The following is a 22,232-nucleotide window of genomic DNA, read 5'->3' on the forward strand; positions in this document are numbered from 1 at the left end:
TCGTCAATGACCGTTTAAATGCGTGTAAAACTTCCAAAACGTCATATAAAACGAATAAGCCTATGGTTTAAAACAGGAAATTAAAAAAAGTTATTATCTCTGTATGTGTGTTGACTGGTCGCCGGTCATACGAGTTCGTTATTTTAGAAATTCACTTTCTGTGAAAACGATTTATATACACGCTGTGGTAGTGAATAAGCATCTGAGAATTTACGGGCATATTGTGAATAATAGTTTAAATTATGCATTTGATAACAAATATAAGTGCCTTAACACGACATTAATTGACTTTTTTAAATTTCAGTGATATAAAATTGAAGTACAAAGCTTAGTTCACACGATTTTACTAACAAATATAAGTCGCAATAACGAAATTAACACAATTTGAATTTAACTGATATAAAATGAAAGTTCAAAGCGTAATTTACACGATTTAAAACAAACATTTATGAATGAAAGCAGGCCGAAAACGATCAGGCCAAAATAATATCTCGGCCAAATCGACCCGACACCAATAAATTTATCGGTGATAATGCAAGGTACCAGTCTAAATAATTTACGCATGTCGGAGACGACCGAGTAACTTCGATCTAGAAAGTTGATTAAACCGTCATAGTTCGGCTATGTCCGTGTTTATTCGGAATGGTTACAATTATATATATTGTCAAATGACTTTATTGAGCCAATTGGGTATCGATATTTTTTCACGTGGGTCAAAAACTAGGTGACTAGGTCCAATCTGGAACACACTAAAGGCATTATGTTTGGTCTAATATTCATGAAACTTAATCAGAATGTTCCATGAACATCAATAGATATATATAAATATTCAATAAAACCCATTCAGCCGCGTCTTTGATGCCTAACATCAACATTCGTCGTGTTATACATTTATAATAATGATATATTGTTTCAAAATGATTCAATTATAAGGTGAACAAATAGTCTGCGATACATACATATTAACACTATTCCTGATAATGTAAATACTTTACTTGAACTATATTATTATACATTAACCAAACGTGTATCGATCAACTGACCAACCAACCAACCAACCAACCAACCAACCAACCAACCAACCAACCAACCAACCAACCAACCAACCAACCAACCAACCAACCAACCAAACAGCCAAAACCAACCAACCAACCAACCAACCAACCAACAAACCAACCAACCAACCAACCAACCAACCATCCATATATATCTGTGAGAGTGCAGCTTAAAAACACTGAGAGAGATTTCATAAATACATATACATATATAACAAAGCTAGCCAATTTTCCTTAATCCTATTACCATTACACACGCAGCAATAATGTACCATGCAATGTCATTGGGAAATTTGAGTAGCAAATTTATTTATTTAATGAAGTCCTTATAATCTAACACGAGGCCTCGAGTTAATGTAGCTTAACAATCTCTTATATTATATATATGGTATGGATGGTTAATTTGTTTAATATGTATAAAACACAATAATAATTCATAAGTTTTATCCTTTTTATTCGATTTAGTTCAAATATGGTAGTTGATAAGAATTCGTATAATGTTTGTTTAATATTTTCCCACAGCCGTAACCTGAACGCGCGAACTTATGTAGGTGAATAACTTTATGTATTATTTATAATGCGTGTCATTTGGAACCTCATTTATGATAATACTATTTATTTAATGAAGACACTGGGCGGGTTTCTAAAAATCTAATATTTTCCTAGATTCTACGTCTGGGATCGATTATAAAATGAATGCGTGCTAACTTCTTATGATGAGTTATCATCATATCCTTACAAGGTAAAACAACTGTTACATCCGGACGCATAATGACAAGAGGATTTATTCATCCTGGTAACAGAAAACGCTGATTGTTCGCATTTTATTTCTATCAAAAATATAACGCAAGATGAACAGCGGAAGAAAAAAAGCTATTGTCAGATGTTGTATCACCGACGCCCAATAACGCTCATATTAGGCGCATTTCTGATTCTCTCAGTTCGGTGTTAACTTATCTATCAACTCCTCGCACCGGGCCGTCCACTTCAGTGCCGTAGCCATACTTAAAAAAACATCGGGGCATAACGGTCTAGGGGGGTCCGGGGGCATGCCCCTACCTCCCGGACAATTGTTTTGCAAGAAGCGATTTCCTGTATTCTGGAGTATCTTTGGTGGAAATAAATGCATAAAAATCTTACATATTAATATAACATTTCAACATTTTTAGTGCTATAACTCTTGATCCAGTTGAAATCAATTATACACGGTTAACATGAATTTAATAAAAAAATGTGCATTAAGAAGAAATTTACTGTCACAATTATATGAGGCATTGTTACCAATACCATGAACATACTTATTAACGTCTCTTTTATCGTCACTTAACATAATCAATAAGTCAACATTAAACGGTAAGGTACCGTAGTTTGTAGAATTCTTTTCTATTATATCTAATATTCTTTTCTTTTTTTAAATACAGGCATTCCGCATCGATGGTTTGCGTACATTGAGGCAACTGAAGGATGTCGAAAATGGTTATTTTTAGAGCTATATAAATTGTAATATGCCAAAAACAACAACACTGAAGCTGCCTCGTTGTGCCTAAGTGTAGCTACGGCACTGCACTTTGCTTTGCGTCGTCCCCCCTCCCGTTGCATTTATCAGTAAGGATTTGAAGCATGCACAAGGCTTATATGTTTATTCTTGCCTTTATTGATAGTGTTTCGTAAAGTAAGGGATTGGAGATATAGAGATTAAGTAAGACACTAGGAATTGTTAATTGTTTATGTCTCATTTAATTAAACTTTATATTAATACCTAAACCCGCCGTGTGTCTAATATGGATTAATTTTATCAGCAATTGAGCATGCCCATCAATTTGCTTAGGATCGCCAAGATCTAAATAATAGCATGTTCATATGTAAGCCATTGATTTTGGTACATGGACTTACAAATATTTCATAAGATAAATTTGGTCATTTATGAAGAAATCTAAATCTTAATGGTAAATGCGCAAAATGAACCCATTCTATTATTGGTAAATGTGCCGAAATTACCCGATCTAAAAATTGTAAATCAACCGAAATGAAACAATGTTAGAGTGGTGAATGATCCGAGATGATGGAATGTTAGAATTGTTTATGGTCGGACATTAACAAATTTGGAGGAAACTTGTGTGGGAACTCTTTGTCTAGCCGTAGGTTATGGTAAAAGGACTGGAAAAGGTCCAATTTACGAGTGATGCAATTTAAGTAAGGAAATTTAATTTCATTTTTAAAATATAATTAGTTAGATATGATAAAGATACTCAAGTGGTTCCATGATTGTGCATTTTAAATAGCAACATTAAAATGAAAAGAAAATAATCTTCTGCAAGTACTTCTATTTTAACGTCTTTATAATACGTACTGCATCCCGTTTACATACTTTAGGCCACAACAAATTGATCATTTGTTCGTCGGATTTGCCGCACCTAAAATTTGAAAAACCAAAAAAAAAAATACAAAAACTTTTTTTTTGCGCCCGCACTTACTATTTGGCCGCGCATATTTTTTTGTTTACTTCTGAATTTCCTCTATTTTCTGAAATTCTTTTACTAAACATTTAATCCTTCAACGTCGACTTCGCCTTTTTTGAAGGTATTTCCATGCTTTACATTCTTCGCGAGCAAAATTTCCTCGTGTCAGGACAAAATCAGGTCCGGGTAACCGCAAAACAGCCGATATTTGTTGACAGTCTTTTTTGTCGGGAATATTTTGCAGGACGCACCGTTGTTATTTATTTCCGGTATTAATTTTCGGGTTACTTTCAGTTTTCGTAATGTATAATACACGTTTTAAATTAAAATCAGTGTCAAAGTCAATGGATTACAGTCTTCAGTAAACAACAACAGTTTCACAGAGTCGAAAGCAATAATTATTTATGTGTGTTTTAAGTAATTCATTGTTTTGTACTCAAAATTTTGTGTTAAATAATAACTTAATCGAATTTTGAGTGCAAAACTTATATCAAACTACACGGACACACGACTTACAACAATTGAACATATTTTCGTGAGTTATTTTTTAAATTTTCTAAAATGCATTTCTCAGTTTTCATATAATCATTATCGTTATAAACAGATAAAAATAGTAGGACTTGTAAATGTTTTACAAACAGCCTGTACATTATACTTATGAACCAGTCAATCCACGGTAACCCCCCCCCCCCAAGGTCTTGGGGTATACCAGGGATAGTCGGGGAAATGGGCCAAGTTTTTTTACCTTCCAGGTGGCCCCACAGTGCCGGGTGAATGCAGTGGATTTACCCGGGGTTGGCTGGACCGAAAGTCAAAGTCCCCGCTATTCCCCGGACCTTCGGGCGTGGTCACAATTGACTAGTGGATTACATACACATGGACAGTATAAAAAAATCAGTAAAACCAGAAAATAAAACCTTTGATAAGTAAAATGACTGTTTTAATTTTCTCAATTCTTCGTTTTTATCCACTTGTTTTCTTTGATCGATTTGTATAAAATGGCCTGTAATTAAAGTGGCCTGTTTCTTATGGGCCTTGAAGCTATGGAGGCCGACATGATATTCTTTTTCAAGGCACGGACCTATAAACCATAGGTTCGGGGTAAAGGAGGGTTCTTTAAAGGGAAATATCTTTATTCCACCACCTGCTCTAATATAATGACTGGTGGACAGATTTGTTTGATACTGCTTCATTTATGTTGTCCCGCAATTTAATCCACAGTGTCTTTTTTAGATATGTTCTCTGTGTTATTTACATTTTCGATCTTCTGCAATGTCAAAGTCACTACAATTTAATCATGTGCTTCAAGAGGTTCAAACTTGATTCAAATCATGAATTACTCTTACAAGTCTAAAATGTTTTTTTTTGTAATAGTAAGTTACGGAATGAATACAATAGTTTTCTTTTTGGTCTTCAAATAATTGTAAGTTACTATGCGGAATGTTGTCTTTACAATAAATCTACGTTTGAATTGAAGTTAATAGTAAAGCACTGGACCTTATTGCCATTTGTTAAATATTGAGACAGATTTGCATGTGATACAATCAAAACCTTTTCATTAATAACTGAACCTATGTTTGCAATTAATAAGCATTTCTTGACATACACTGTATGATAAATTTGGTAAATTTTTATATTTTTTTTTAATTTTTCGCCTTGCGCTCGCCTCTGATTTGCCTTAAATATAGGAAAAAGTATTTTTATTTTTATTTCGCTCGCTCGCTCCTACTTTTTTTTGGCAAAATCCGTAGAACAAATGATCAATTTGTTGTGGCCTTAGTGAACACACAACAATTAAACTCATCTGGATGATGTGAGATTATGTAAATGCGCAATGGTAAAACGACCGAAATGACCCAAAGTTTGACTTATAAATAGTCGGAACTGACCGAATGTTAAAATTGACCAAAATTATTTAATGTAAGATGCTTGGATTTGCTTTCAAAAAGAATATGCCATTTCGATAAACACGTCTCTTAAGTATCTCATATATATATATAACATTTTTTTTCTTATAAAGCATAAGACCATTATTGAAAAGTTACAAATTATTTATTAATAATATATTTCATTACTTCACTCGAATGTTTTTTAACTTGTATTAATATTCACTCATTTACTTCCCTCCTTCTCTTTCCTTTCTCATGTGCTCCTATTCGTTTTTGTGTGTTTACGCTGACTGTATTTTGCAAACCTTTGTCAAGTTTAAATGTCGAGGTCATCAATTGATGTCTTTGCAACATACAGCAGTGAAAGAGGATTGAATAACGCAAGATGTGTTAGTTTTACTGGTTCATGTACTTTCCGTATTTAAGCTTTCAATGAATTAGCAAAGTCCTTTACTACTTTTCTTTGATGTTTTCCGGCTATCATCGTTATTGTGATTAGGCTTGAATATAGCACAGACTGTTTTCATGAACAAAATAACCTAGCTGATAACAACCATCTAAATCTATCATTTTTGAAACTAAAAGTGTCAAGTTTAATTTTCTTATCGGGCGACATTGAGTCTTACCCAGGACCCAACCGACGATGTTTAGGCGACAAACATTTCAAATAACAAAATATCGGCATTCGATGAAATTTAGACTACATCAAAGATGAGCTGATAAATTTTGATATTTTCACGGAGACACATCTTTCTACTGATAATATTGATGATTTTTTACAACTTGATGATCATGAATATGAAAGTCTGTTCTGTTGGACTTAGAACATTACCTTTCCGAATCACTTTGGGTAGATTAAATCCAAATGTGAATTCTTCCTTATATACGCATTATATCGCAATCCTGATTTCAAAATATAATTTTGGGACCGATTTAAGATTTGCCTTGAAAAGGCTTGTAACTTGTGTGAGATTATTATTCGTATGAATGATATTAACGAAGACCAGCTGAACCCCTAATACCACTAAGTTAAAGACACTATGCTACCTGATAATGTACAAACTGTCATGAAAACATCGACCAGAATAACGAATACTTCTTGTACGTTATTAAACCCTATCGCGGTATCAGAACATATAGGTGTCCTAAATGCTGGAGTTTCTGAAACTAGTTCACACACTGATCATTTTTTGACATACGCAGTCAAGTTTTTTAATAAATATAGAACTGTAAATGAAAGGATCGAAACGAAATGAACGCTCTTATTTCAAAGTATGATCTGCATGTATTAAACGAGAGGTATTGACAAAGACTCAAATATGTTGACTTTTGACTTTTTCCGAAAAATAGTCCTTTTGCTGTCTCGTCAGCTAACACAGATCATATGGATATCACTATAAATACTGACATGCAAACTATTTCTGACTAGTCAGCGCAATGGCGTGTTCAATTTAAACCCATTAACAAGTCAGGAAACATTATAATCTATAACAGAAACAATCTAGTAACACTTAATATTAAGAGATGAACAATATATAGCCTTTCAACAATTCCTTTCTCTATATCCATGTGAAATAAACACGATGGAAAAACAAGACGGTCCCGTCTTTCAAGCACAATTTACAACAAAGATTGCCTTGTTTGTTACCAAAGCAATACATTGGCTACTTACCAAATGATAGGGATAGAGCTAGGTCGCCCTGTTTGTTTATTGTCTTAGACGAATTTTGGGATCAAAGCCTTCGATTCAGTCATTGTAGATAACTCAAAATAGGATAGATCTCAATTATTTCGAATACTACCGAAAACTTATTTTTTCTCAAAGCGTTACCAAATGGCAATAATTAATTTCCAAACGAAAATATGCAGAACTGCGATCTGTGATTGAACAGCATTTTTATCTTACTGGTTTGCACAAATTCATGCAAAATGGACCGTTCCAAGATACATATAAATAAAAAGTTACCAAATGTGCCAATCTGTGATAGTGCAGCTTTAAAGTAAAGAAAACTTTCTGGAGGTACGTGAAGTAAGCCGGACAGGCGGAGGAGTTTTACGGCTGAAACATCTTTCCGGTTCTTTCCAGAATATGTTTTGCAACCTAAACACTTTACCAAACTATTTCCCCTTTATAGGAAATGTACGCCTAGCTTCCCATATAGGTCACCATAGTGACATGGTCATTCGTTATTTCGTTTAAACCACTTTCAAAGTTGGCTCAAATTCCACAGAAATCATTTTCTGGCTGTGTCTGGTTCTCACTAGGGTGTAGTACCACTTAGTTAACGTTGTCAAACCACTTGTTGTAGAGGACACATGCACCTTATATCGATCGACTTCACAAAGTACTCAATTGGGATCCTGAAAGAAGCATAAAAAGACAAATTCAAAATTGACAGGTACCATGGTCGGCGCATATTTTTGATATCGTCAGCATACAGATATATCACACACGCCGTCAACTTAGGTGCAATACTCTGCATTTCAAGTCAAGAACTTGCTGCAACTGGAAGCTATGCAGCTTAATGTTGAGGACACGTACGGATGTTTCGTTGTTTATAGGCTGCTCGAAATATATTATCGATTTTCTTGAACGCCAGAACAAGTATTCTTGCATATCGGACATGTGTTTCCGGTCATGCGACCAGTGCTGGAAAACCCCATATTACACCCCCATGTAAGATGAATCACGCGCAACAACGCGCCACTTCCTCTTTCTTTTATTGCATGGTTAATGAAAACAATAATATGCCATTTCAATAAAGCGCAATCAAATAAATATTTATGCAAGACTTAAAACTAAAATTGAAAATAAATAATCGTAAAATACGCGATTTTTAGTTATTTAATATTACTGCGCTTTATGACGTCAGTAAGCAACGCCGCATGCGCTTTTTGATGTATTGTACAAAAGATAGTTTTTTACGCCATTTTTTTTCCACAAATTGATCATTAAAGATAGGCAAGAAAAAATAACAATCATGTGTTTCCGGTCCTGATCGAAAATCCGACCCTCGGACACGCTGCGTTGCCGGTAACTCGGCAAGCCTCGTTACCGGCTTACGAGCGTGCCCTCGGGTCGATTTTTTTCTATCCGTACCGGAACACATGATAAATACTTATACTCTCACAAGGATGGGAACTTGTATACAAGTTTGAAATGTTTGCCTTCCGACCTATATTCTGAATCATGTTATATATGTTACATTTGCACGATCTCAGTTGCATCTCATGTAATTGAAATAACAAATGTTTACATAAAAACATGAGTCATTTGATTGTCAAATTTGGTACCGTGCATAATTTTGAATATCTCTAATTTAACACAATATAAATGGAATAACCGTTTAAAGCAATAACTCCAGCATTTATGGATGACAACATAGAATTATTAATTGTTTTAAGTCTTGCCACGTTGTGATTTGCTTCAACAAATAGAGATGTTTCGAAAATATGTTTGTACTGGTACTTGTACGTGTGGGCTACTTCTTGCGAACTACGTCATGAAGGTTCATTGAAACCGTTTGAAAAGGAAGAAAACACGAGGAAACTGATTTATTTGAGTATCAGCGAGCCTACAAATATGTGTTTAAAGTGTACATTTGCATCAAACACTTTGTAAACTCAAAGAAAACTTGTACATTCAGCTACACTTACCATCACACGTACACGTCGTCTCTATTGTCTGATGCCTATTGGTCTTTATGCACTTTATTGTATAATTTAATTTTATCGTTATTGCAGCGCATATATTTCAAGCAAAGAACCAAATATCAATAGTAAGCCACAAAGCACCCATTTAGCTGTAACCTAACTCAGGGCTGTTCTAAATACTCTTTTTTTCACAGTCGCACAGTCTCAGTTTTTGAGCATCCATATGTCAAAGGGGAACATGCCCCAACCCCCGTATTTATTTCGAATTATAGCGAGGTGCCGCATGTGAAAGGTTTGCTCCTTATGTTATGACTCCTCAAACACCAATTCCAGGATACGCCCCTGAATAATGTAACGCATAGTAAAGTTAATTATGGTAAGTGACTCGCTTTTGAAAGAGGTATTATAACCACCTGATGTCATACAAAGCAGTCACACATTGGATTGAAGTGTTTAGTATCATGACATTATTTTACAAATAGTATGTCTTATATAAATATTTTAGTTGTAAAAAGTAAAACAGTCAGACATGAAACTATTCAACAAATTCATACGTATGTTTCAAAAGAGCCGGCACAACTAAAAAAACGCAACCATGTTTAATAAAACAAAGTGGATTTAAGATTTCACCAGGTGTGTTTGTGTTTCATTGCACTATGCATTGTCGTTGGTATGCATTCCCTTTTGTTCGATTGAGTTGGCATATGTAGAGGATATTAGTTTATTTCAGTGTAAGATCGTATTTTATTTCACGAGTGTCATAGAAAAACATATTTTCACGAGTGGCGAAGGTCAAAAGTGTTAAAAAAAGAAATGCGGATTATCATTGGATTATAAACATTTTTCCTAGTTTTAGTCTTCACGATACATACATAGTCAGTCATCTTACTGTCAGAGACTTGTTTGTTTCGGTTGAAAACAGGTTTGTTTTCCAGGTAAAGAGTGAATGCCACGCTAGTTTGTTGACAAATTTTGAGGCGTGGGGGGGGGGGGGGTAAAAATATCAGATTATCAGTAAATTGTTGTGTGAATTTTCCGTGAAGCTCGTTTTACGTATTAGAACGTCAAACAGTTCAAAGTATATTTGAACGAGGATATAAAATTCTGTTTATGTTCGAGCAGTTGTTTTCATCTGTTATTATTTGTTTGGTATGAAAGCAAATGTTCGGACATTCAGCTTCAATATCAAGAAAACGTTTGAAAAACGGAATAACCGGTAATAAACGGTGAGTTGTTTATTTCCAAATATATATTTACTTAAAACTATAAAACATTTCTTTAAATTTTAAACATTTTTGCCAATATTTACTGGTTCAAGGTGGAGTGTTCTGTTTTGATCAAGGGGAAGTAACAACAAAGGAATTTAAAAGTAGTTCTGAAAGTTGATATTTTCACTCCTTATTTTGCTGTGAAAATATCAAATTGATATTTTCACTGTTGTTATTTCAATGTTAAAACCCCGTATTTCATCAAAATCATGAAAGAGAAAGAAATATTCAATACACAGTAACTCAATTTATGATTCACATTCATTCATATTAAAATCTCATAGAAACTCAATTCTTAAAGTAAAAAAAACAAAACGTTAATATATTCTTGGTTATTAGTTGGTATGCATTCCGTTTTGCTCGATTGATTTTGCAATATATATCAATATTAAATACACAGTAACTATAATTATGATTAATGAAAAAAATCATGGAAACTCATCTTTTAAAGTAAAAAAAAACACAAACAACAATGTTATTGTTGGGAAATATATATTTATTAGTCCGTTTTAGTTTTCCCAAACAAGAGCAAAGCAGACGATCAGATCCTTATCAGTAGGAGACTGGTCCGATGCGCACACCCTCAGAATTCATCCCGATTACCTTTTCCAGATTTTAACCATTTTGCAGATAATCACCCAAAATGATGATCCTTTGTTTGTTTATTGCAGTTTATCAAGGTCTAAGCATCCATATTGACCGCATTATGGTTTATCTTCGCCGTGATGCCATCATGACTTAAATTGTTTCTCAAATGCCATATGTGACATGAGATTGAAATGACAGCTGTTCGCAGTCAACTCCATATATAAGAGGACTTGAAGAAACAATGTTAGGGACAGAATATCCGGGTTTAAGCCTTAGCTATTTGCGTAGAGACGAAACAGGAAGTCATCTTCCAAAGGTTGAACAGTACCTTTTTCCCAATACGTACCTACCGCTCAATGCCGAGCGCTTGGCAAGGGAAATTCTGATGACCTGTTTTTAAGTCTTCCTGTGTGTGAACCCCCGAATTACCGCACCCGAAGCGAATATTCCACCACTGAGCTATCTGAACGGTGAAAATTGTTATCCGAGTCATTATGCGATCATTCTAGCTATTCACGGAATGCCCTACTAACACCTGCCATAATGAAGCTCTTATGAAGTTAATCGCTGTGGAGTTTAAATCACATTTTAAATAGATTTAAATGATGGTCTTAACAGAAATGATTTCATATTTACGACAGGCTATTGTCTTTCATTATTGATTATTGCTTAAAATATAATTATAAAAGACGTTTATTAAGACTAAATCACAAGCACATCGACACATTAAGAACACAGAGTGATTCTTTAACATAAATACAGAGCCCAATCAGCAAACATTTTTTTACAGGATTTCCCAACCGACACTACAAGATTTGTTTATAATCAGTTTTTATTCAAATGTTTAAGTAGAATCTTCGGTTATTTTCATGCCATGTTTAAATGAAGAAATATAAAACACATTTAAAATAAAAAAGGAAAAATCACTTAGTCTGAGCGTCTGATAATCAATATAAAAATGTATACATATAAATACATTTTATTTGTCACGTTACACTAAAAGATTTAAAATAGGTTTTTTTTTATCGTTATAACTATTCAAATGGAAGCTGGAATTACACATAAAAATTTCAATTCAAAAATCTTGAAAGGTAATTTGAAAAATGATATGATATTATTACAATATTAACACCAATATGTTTATCTATTTCTGGCTAAACATAAATGCAAACTTAATATATTTTCGATATATTGTACATGTCATTTAATATAAATGGTTATTCAGTTTGATAACACAAGGTAACAACAAATCAAAACGGCAAGCTCAATTGTAAAATAAATGTTATTGCATTTACTTTTCAATTGCTTAAAGATTATTGAATGCATTGTTATTTCTTCCGAAGAAACAACAATCACGACTTATGAAGAAACACAGTCAGTCTGCATTAAATACCTTCAATGAGTCATTACGGAACATCCCGACAACTATTGTACGGGTGTTGGGACAGAAGGACATTGAGTAGGGAAATTTCAGTCCGTCCTTTGGTCCCAGTACTTTCGTCATCTTGCCGTCCCTTTCCGCTAGCAGCATCACGTTGTGACTGGTCGGCCCACACACGAGCAGCTGACCCGGACCTACCGCCACCACGGACTGGGGCAATTCGAGCTTCTTATTACTGTACTCTCGTAGGACCTTCCCGTCTAGAGACAGCTGGAGGACGGCGTGTGCATTGGAGTCAGACACATACAGGGTCGGTGGTGAGGAAGCTGACACAGTCAGGTATAGTGAGCGTTGGAAAGTTTGTCTCCCATCATCTGTTTGGAATGTTCTGATGATATGACCATCCAATGTCATCACTTCAATACGCGGGTTAGATTCGTAAGACACGTATAATCTATTGTTGTAATACCCAATACCACGACCATTAGATGAAACTTTAATTTCCTTTTTACGTAACATCTGCCCTCCTTTTGTAGACAGCAGATGTATCATGGACTTATCCCGGAGAGTGACGGCGGCCTGGTCATCAGGGAGTGCACACACGTCCCATGGCGTGCCTGGCAGCTGGAGGCGGGATGTGACGTTACGGGTGGTGACGTCCATCAGTTTGACACAGTTGTTATTTAAGTCAGTCAGAAGGAAGACACCTGGAGAGGGCATGGCGATGCTAGTAACAAAGCAGGTTTCCTGGTCTTGTGGCGTGCTGACGTTGGTTTCTGCTTCAATCTTCCATGTGACAGTAGAGAGGTCAGGAACTGGAACTGAACACAATAAGGGACTAGATTATTTTCACGGTCATCTTATGAACTTAAAAGAGACAATGGTTCAAACATTTTTTTGAAAAGAAGTACAGTTTCAGTTTTAAGTGTTTTATGCAATGAGAAAATTTAGATTAAACAAACAAGACACGGGCACCCGGTAATAAATAGAAATGATAAAGAGGTGGGGTTTTTATGGTGTTAGTGTAATATACAATAATATTCACCGAGTGAGGACCAAAAGCTATATTTGACGGGTTGAGTTATAATCATTTTAAGGTTCCCGGCTTAATAAATTCACTGTACGATTTTTCCCGTATATCTTACGAACACATGTGTGTTTCTATTTTTCGGGTTTTAGATCGAATATTCGACATAAAACAATAAAAGTAACGCAATTGATATAAAAAAACAGCAATCTGTCGAAATGTTTCGTCAAATTATTTATAACCTTCATTTTTTTTATTGACTTTTCTCAATTGTCATATAAACTCGTCAAAAACATACCCCAAGGCCAAATGTGCAACCCGTTGATATGATTACCTCCGGGTGCAAATGTTTGGCATATAAGACACATCACTAAAAATCGACCATTACTTAGAATCAGCTGATCACCATTTTAAAACAGTTAACATAGTCATTAAAATAGCTAGCGAAAAAAGAAAAAAAAAGATATATAAATAAAATGGATTTAGAAAAGGTCGGGGTGTTGTTACACTTGTCAAAAAGTTGCTATAGACAATATGCTTATGTATAATAAACCCAATAACAATGGATTTTATTATAGATTAGAAGTTATACCAAATGGGAAAAACTGGCTTCGAGGCCTATTTATATGTATTTACAGTGTACTTGTAGTGTACTTGCAACCAGGCGGGTTTACCGAGTTGATTGCAGCAAAAACTTATTAATGATCAGTTATTTTGTATTAAAACGTTTTCATAAAATTTAAGTTAAACTTTTGTGTCATAATTTAATTAATTAGTTGGGCCATAATGACATGAACTCAATATAAGGACAAATTATTGAGATATATAACTTATAATTTTACTCAAATACAACGCTATGCTTTTTAGGGTCAAGTGATACTTAAACATGTAAAGTGGTTTTAAAATTCTTTTGGAACTCCCCCGCCACGTCCAGTGTTCCAATGCCCATTTTTGATCCCAGCAGTCGCTCCGTGTCCGCGTCCTTATTAAACTGGTACTTCCGGGCCTTCATCCTACCAGGCATCTTCCACATATCATCATGAATCCCCCGTATCTCCTTCATGCCTCGCCTTGCCGTAACATATCGCTGGTTCACCGAGACGTCACCGGAAGTCAGTCCCGTCCTTATGGCATCAAGTCGGCTTTTCATCAACTCACAATCGGTTTTAAGTGCAGTCAGCGCGTTCTCATCTTCGGTCTTGACCTTCTCGATGTTGTCGAGCAACTCCTTCTCGCACCGGTCCAGGTATGTGTTTATTTCTGCACGGAACTTCCTCAGTTTATCTATCTCAACCTTAGACTGGTTTTCAACACCACCAAAAATCTCCTTGACATTACAAATAAGCCCGGATAAAAGATCTTTAGCTTGTTTAATTGATGGTTCCAGCTCTCTAAATTCTTTTCCAATGACAAATTCTTGAGCCACCTCAGCGATGTAGTCAACTTTACAGCTGCGATGGTTGAGTACGACACAGTCGCCACAGCCAAGGTCTCCGTGGGTCGGGCAATAAAATTTGATCATCTTCTTCGGGTGGTGGTTACAATAATCCATGTCGGCGATTGCTGACTTCTTCGTTGACGGGTAGAAGGAGGGCATCTTATCTTTGGACAGCAGAATGTGGTTCCTGGACATCTTCAATCTCTTATGGTATTCGACACAGGGAGCGCACATGTACTCCTCGCAGGTCTGACAGTAGCCCTGGGCTACAGCGCGTTTACTGCCCTCTCCACACGGCTGACAGAAGACAGTGGCGCCAGTGGAACCCTTGTCAAAGTCAGGGTCACGCTTCTTTCCGGGTACCTCCATCTATGTAAACAAACTATATGAATCACTTTTATAAGCTTACTGTTTAATTCAACTGAACTTAGACAAACATAATATGTTTTGTCTATACGAATCATTTTCAAAACGAATGTTGTGATCGATGTTATAATTTAGAACAGCATTAAAGATCGTTCAAATGTGTTATTTTATTATTTTTCTCACACACAAGCTTGCTTTAAAAGTCGGTTGTATCAAACAATTCTCAATTAAGTAATACAAATAATATTTACCTTTATTTTCTTGATCTTCAAAACCAACAAGGAAGTAAATTCATTTCATCCACTGTACATGTTCATAGATAACCTTTGTATAGATTCACGAAGTTTAAACGTAGGTACTAATATAACAGTAATAATAATCATAATAATAATAATAATAATAATAATAATAATAATAATAATAATAATAATAATAATAATAATAATAATTATATCAGTAAAACAACCCTCTCCAATCTACACGTACAATCTTTACATTCCTTGTCTAATATCACTGTAATAACCGCTTCCACTCTCCATATCCCTCATCTCACCAGTTCCCCAACCCTCTCCTTACTCATTGTTTACCAATCCCTTTCCCCACCCCTCTTTCTGTTCCATCCCTCTCACTTTGCCCACCCCTCTCCCTTTCTCAATCCCTCTATCTTTCCTCATCCCTCTCCTTTCTCCTTCCCTCTATCTTTCCTCATCACTCTCCCTTTTACAATCCCATTCCCTTTCCGCATCCCTCTACCTTTCTCCATCCCTCCCCCTTTCCCCTTCACTCTATCTTTCTCTATCCCTGAATCTTTCTCCATCTCTCTACCTTTCTCCATCCCTCTACCACTCTCCATCCCGTTCTCTTCCCGCATCCCTCTACCTTTCCCCATCCCTTTCTCTTTCCGCATCCCTCTATCTTTCCCAATCCCTCTACCTTTGCCCATCCAGTCCCCCTTTGCCCATCCATCTCCATTTGCCCATCCTTCTACCCCCCTCCCTCTTCCTTTGCCCATTCCTCTGCCTTTCCTCATCCCTTTTCTTTTCCTCACTCTCTCCCTTTGCCGATCCCTCTCCCTTTCCCTACCCACTCCCTTTCCCAATCCCTCTCCCTTTCCACACCCACTCCCTTTGCCCATCCCTCTCCCTTTGCCCATCCCTCGACCCTCTCCCCTTCCTCATCCCTCTCCCTTTCCTCATCCCCCTCAATTTGCCCATCCCTCTCCCTTTCCACACCCACTCACATTCCCTATTCCTCTCCCTAAACTTATCCCACTCCCTTTCCTCACCCCCATCCCTTTGCCAATCCTTCTCCCTTTGCCCATCCCTCTCCCTTTCTCAATCCCTCTCCCTTTCTCTATCCCACTGCTTTTCCCCATCCCTCTCCCTTTGTCCATCCCTTTCCCTTTCCGAATCCATCCCCCTTCCCCCTCCGTTTCCTAATCCCTCTCCCTTTGCCCATCCCTCTCCCTTTCCATTATTGCAATGTTTGATATTTGGGTTGAATAAATTATATTTTAACTTACATGGGTAAAACTTCTACATATTCTGGGTTATTTTACTTTATTTAAGTAAAAGAATAATGTCAACTGCAAGGTATTTAATTGTGAAATATACAGAACTCTGTAAATCGAATGCCAAAATCAATTAATTGTCAATACCGTTACTGACGTAACTGTCGGTAATTTACGTAATAGAGGGATACTTTGTGACATCTTTTCAATGATAACTTACTACAGAAGTCTACTCTGAACGTTTAATATGCTTTATCATTAAAACATATATTTCGTTAATCATTTTAAAAAAAGGTTAACAAACCTCTTTAAAGCTGCACTTTCACAGATTGGACATTTTGACAACTTTTTTTTTTTGTCTTGGAAAGAGCCAATTTTTGCGAAAGTGCATGGAAACCAGTTATATAAGACTGCTGACAAAAATAAGATCACAGGTTTATATATGTAAGTTCAAAAAATTATATTTTATGCATTTTTCTTAAACCGTTAGTAACGGTTTAAGCCATAAAACATTACTTTTCGAACGGAAATATGAAAATCTGCGATCTGATCTTTTGTCAGCAATCTTATATCATTGGTTTGCAGATAATTACGCAAAACTTTGCTCTTACCAAGACAAAAAATAAAAAATAAATGTGAAAACGGTATATCGGTGTCCCTTTAAATATAGTTTTACCGTTTCAAAATAAACGATTCGTCGTCTCTTCGATGTATTTGTCAATTGGCGTAGGAATATTGGCGGGAACATGCGGGGTGTACGTGCACGGGTATTTATGGTATTGGGCGGCGTGGTTTCGCCACTGAAAAAACTAAAATACTAACGAATAAAACCCTTTAACAAATGTTGATATATGCTCACATATTGTCTTTGAAGAGCACGATTTTAGATAGCATTAGAAAAACGCTTTTAAACTAAACGATTTTCTAAGAGTCCTTGTGGGCGAGCGGTTATGTTATCTATATTTTTTACTGTACCAGCGTGGGTTCGCTCCCCACTTAATCCATTTAATTATACTTAAATTGTAACTTTTTCTACAATTTCGGTGTCAAAGAGCGAAACAGTTATACTATTATTGTTGCCAGATGCCTACCCGTGAATAAAATGGTTCAAACACATGCGCGAGTCCATTTAAGGCAATGGAAGTGATTAGCATCAAGAACTTGGCCTTTTAACGGATTCACCTTATTTGCAACGTCATTCCCACTGTTTAAGGTGGTAATACCTAAGATATCATGTTCTGTATAATAGCTTATATGAAATAAGGCACTGCCTTAGACGGGCTCTAGGCATGTTATCAACTACAGAAACTGCTTATGCCGTACATTTTTCTTAGGTAAACAAATGTCAAAGGCAAAATTGATTTTATACGACATACCAACTTCAACTACAAAGTTTTTTTTAACAAATCGGCATATAACAATACCTTTGGCCATTAAACGTATTTAACATTGTACAGACGGCCGAATGATTTTTTTACAACACAATTACATACATAGCTATAAGGAGTACATGTTTTTAAAGAACATCTAGATAGATATTAAGCAATAGTAAGAAGCAGGTATATTATCAAGTTGTTCTTGTCTGTTTAGCATAGCATAATGAAAATATTTAGAAACATTTCTAATAGTTTTTGATTTTTCACACAACATTTACTTAATAAACTTTTGAATAGTCGGGAATGCTGCATTTATACAATATTTTAGTCTTAAATTACGATAAAGTGGGCAGCATGACCATGACTATGACTACGACCAATTAGATAATTTAGGTGCATCACAAGTAAGTTTAAAGGCAATGCAAAGCAAGTTTAATATTTTAATGTTTGAGAAAACTCATAATTACAAACACCATAAATATACTTATTTACCCAATACTGAATATCATACAAGCACGTAATAGTACAAAATAATGATTCTTACTTTAAACACAACAAGGTAAACAAAACAGATTGAGTTTACTTAAAATTAATTATCACAGTATCTACAATTATATGTCAACCAACCTGTACTTAACTATTTTAATAAGTAAAAAAGCACTGTGTATATTTTAAGGTTCTGCAAATAACCCCGAAAAATGGTTTGACCCCCTCAGCAGTTTGAAATGAATATAAATTCCTATATTTAATTATTTAAAGTATGAGACTTTTACTGAATTATTAGTATTCAACAATACATCTATAACATTTCAAAACAAATAAGCACATAGATTATTCCATAATACATTAGTTATTGATATTAATATATAATATATGTTGTAAAATTGTAATATATTCACTATATAGATCATATATATAGACCCCCCAAGCAAGGCATTAGCGGCCTACTGACTAGATGACTGTAAAAAACCCTGATGTATTGATCTAGTGATAAGAGAATACTCTGCAAGAAAATGGACACATCAGCCCTGCATTTGTTAACAAATAAAGAAAAAAAAGGCCAGCCCTCCCCTTAGCATATTTTTGAGCCAAGCTGGGGGTGGGGGTCAGCTCTAAAGCCCAGGGCTGAATCCGTACCTGGGCTAACATTTAGTTCCAGCATTATGTACAGCGCTTTCACATTATTTTATACGACTCAAAAATGAACATTCAATAACTTGTTTTTTGTGCTAATATACAAATTTAACATACTATATGGAAATTGAAAATAAAATAGAATCAGGACCTGGTTTATCAGCTAAAGAAGTTATGCCATCATATGGTACAAAAACATGACAGGGTAATTCTACAATAATTTTACTGATAAATAAAATATCTGCAAGATGTTTAAAAACATTTTGAATAATTTATCATAAAATAAGAAAGATTTGTAAAGTAAAGGAAATAAAGATCTTCTACAAACACTTTCAAAAAAACAACAACACTAGTGTTTAAAGCTGCACTCTCACAGATTGAACGTTTTGAGAACTTTTTTTTATTTTTTTTATCTTTGAACGACCCAATCTTTGCGAAAATCAATAGAAACCAGTTATATTATACTACTGACAAAAAATAGATCGCAGATTTTTGTATTTAAGTTTAAAAATTGATGTTTTATGCATTTTTCTTAAACCGTTAGCAACGGTTTAAGCCATAAAACATTACTTTTCGAACGGAAATATGAAAATCTACGATCTGATTTTTTGTCAGCAGCAATCTTATATCATTGGTTTGCAGATATTAACGCAAAAAATTACTCTTTCAAAAAAGTTGTAAAAATGTAAATGTGTGAGAGTGCAGCTTTAAATGAAGATTTTACATAAAATAACCAATTTCACTTAATATAAGTTAAAATTAAAAAGATATTTATTACAGTTTATGATGCTCTTTTGAGAACACTTTGAGATGCATATGCAATTCTTGTCTCTTAATTTAAATGTTCTTGATGATTACGGTACTGAAGTCATTAATCCCAGATCCATTATGCAACTCTGGTATAGGGTACTGAAGTGATCGGTCCCATATGCCAACTCTGGTATCCTGGATAAAACGTTACTGGTGAATACGGTACTAAAGAGATCAAATTCTGATGCCATTCTGGTATCCTGGATAAAATGTTACTGGTGAATACGGTACTGAAGTGATCCTTCCCAGATGCCACTCTGGTATCCTGGATAAAAAGTTACTGGTGAATATTGTACTGAAGAGATCAATCCCTGATGCCACTATGTTATCCTGGATAAAACGTTACTGGTGAATACGGTACTGAAAAGATCATTCCCAGATGCCTAATATGGTATTCTGGATAAAACGTTATTGGTGAATATAATACTGATGTGATCAATCCCAGATGCCAATCTGGTATCCTGCGTTACTGGTGAATACGGTACTGAAGTGATGGATCCCGATCTGAAACAGATAGACACCAAACTGAAGTAATAATACACAAGGGTCAATCTGCTCACATGGACACAGAGGAAGAGGCTATCACACAATCAAATGAAGTAACCATTGTAACATATATGTACAATATGACCTATGACACGATAGACACTAACCTGGCTTTTCTCTTCAAAACAGTCTTTGCATATAATATTTTTGCAAAAACAGACTTCAAAACTCCTATAGTCCAATTTCAGGCCGTAGGCAACACATACTGAACGTTTGGCAATGATATATTAGACACTTAAAGAATGAGTATTAGCACATGTGTTTTTTTCATAAAAAAGCAGAAATAGCTATTGCTATCAAATGATAAGCTGCAAACCTTTGAAGAACAATTATTTCCTCATGCATTGGAATACTCTGACCAAGTAGTTTTCCTTGTAGCTTCCAATGGTGTCTATAAAACAGCACCAGAAAAATGGCCTGCCTAATCTTTTAACATTTTTTCTAAGCAAAATAAGATTTTTCCACTTTATCGGCTTAGTGTTTTATATAAAAAGAGCCAAACTGAAATGCTTCAACTTGTCAAATTTATGCTTTTCTGGTCCACTTATATACATAGGTAACAGAACTCTTCAGTTTAACAAACAAGAGCTGTCACAGAGACAGCGCGCTCGACTATTCCGCAGCTTTTCGGTGTATGGATTGAAAAGTTTTGGCGAAACATGGATCACTGATGGATTAGATTTCAATGCAATATATGATGTGCTGAGATATTTACATAAATTTAATGGACAATATTTGAGGTGATACGCAACTTTTAACGTAAATTCTAAGGCGAACAAGGGGCATAATTTTGTCAAAATGCTTGATAGAGTTACCTCCTCCTGTGTACAGGTTGGGGGTATGATTGTGAACAAGCGTGCAAAGTTTCTAAGCCAGATTTCAATGGACTTTGACAATATTTGAGGTGGTACGCAAACTTTAACATAAATTCTAAGTTGAAAAGGGGGCATAATTTTGTCAAAATGCTTGATAGAGTTACCTCCTCCTGTTTACAGGTTTGGGGCATCTTGGTGAACAAGCGTGCAAAGTTTCCAAGGCAGATGTCAATGGACCTTGAAAATATTTGAGGTGGTACGCAAACATTAACGAAAATTCTAAGTTTATAAAGAGGCATATTTTTTTCAAAATGCTTGAAAGTGTTACCTCCTCCTGTGTACAGGTTTGGGGCATGATGCTGAACAAGTGTGCAAAGTTTCAAAGCCACATGTCAATGGACTTTGAAAATATCTGAGGTGGTACGCAAACTTTAATGTAAATTCTTAGTATAAAATGGGACATAATTTTGTCAAAATGCTTGATAGAGTTACCTACTCCTGTGTACAGTGTTGGGGACATGATGTTGTACAAGTGTGCAAAGTTTCAAAGCCATATGTCAATATTTGAGGTGGTACACAAACTCTTACAAAAACTTTAACATAAGTGGTTGCGCCGACGCCGACGCCAACGCCGATACCGACGCTCGGGTGACTAGGATAGCTCTCATTATTCTTCGAATAGTCGAGCTAAAAACAATAAGTGATCATGTGTTTATAGACAGTCTAAACACCCCTATAATATGCCAAACTGATTGTTTCTGGGACAAATGGCGCAACAAAGGAAATGGCAAAAAAAACCCAAAAAACACAAAAACTGAAAGATTCATGACAACTGATAGTGTCTTCATGTAGGAGGTGGATACATGATGTAAAAAATGCAGAGATAGCATTATTATGCCCAGTTTTTTTTTTTTTA

General features: G+C 35.4%; 2 protein-coding genes across 2 annotated transcripts; both read right to left on the bottom strand.

Annotated features, from left to right (window-relative positions):
- Positions 1-14,187: 14,187 nt before the first annotated feature.
- Positions 14,188-15,444, bottom strand: LOC128242394 (E3 ubiquitin-protein ligase TRIM33-like). Its single transcript, XM_052959532.1, has 2 exons — positions 15,377-15,444; positions 14,188-15,128 (listed from the first exon to the last, which is right to left on the bottom strand). Exon 2 carries the CDS (start codon positions 15,126-15,128, stop codon positions 14,202-14,204), a length of 927 nt encoding a protein of 308 aa, XP_052815492.1. The 5' UTR covers positions 15,377-15,444; the 3' UTR covers positions 14,188-14,201.
- A 351-nt stretch (positions 15,445-15,795) lies between these two features.
- LOC128244305 (sperm protamine P1-like) lies at positions 15,796-16,278 on the bottom strand. The gene has a single exon (XM_052962320.1). It carries the CDS (start codon positions 16,276-16,278, stop codon positions 15,796-15,798), a length of 483 nt encoding a protein of 160 aa, XP_052818280.1.
- Between the last annotated feature and the right edge of the window lie 5,954 nt (positions 16,279-22,232).

Source organism: Mya arenaria, chromosome 8, assembly GCF_026914265.1.
Source record: "Mya arenaria isolate MELC-2E11 chromosome 8, ASM2691426v1".
Lineage (NCBI taxonomy): Eukaryota > Metazoa > Mollusca > Bivalvia > Myida > Myidae > Mya > Mya arenaria.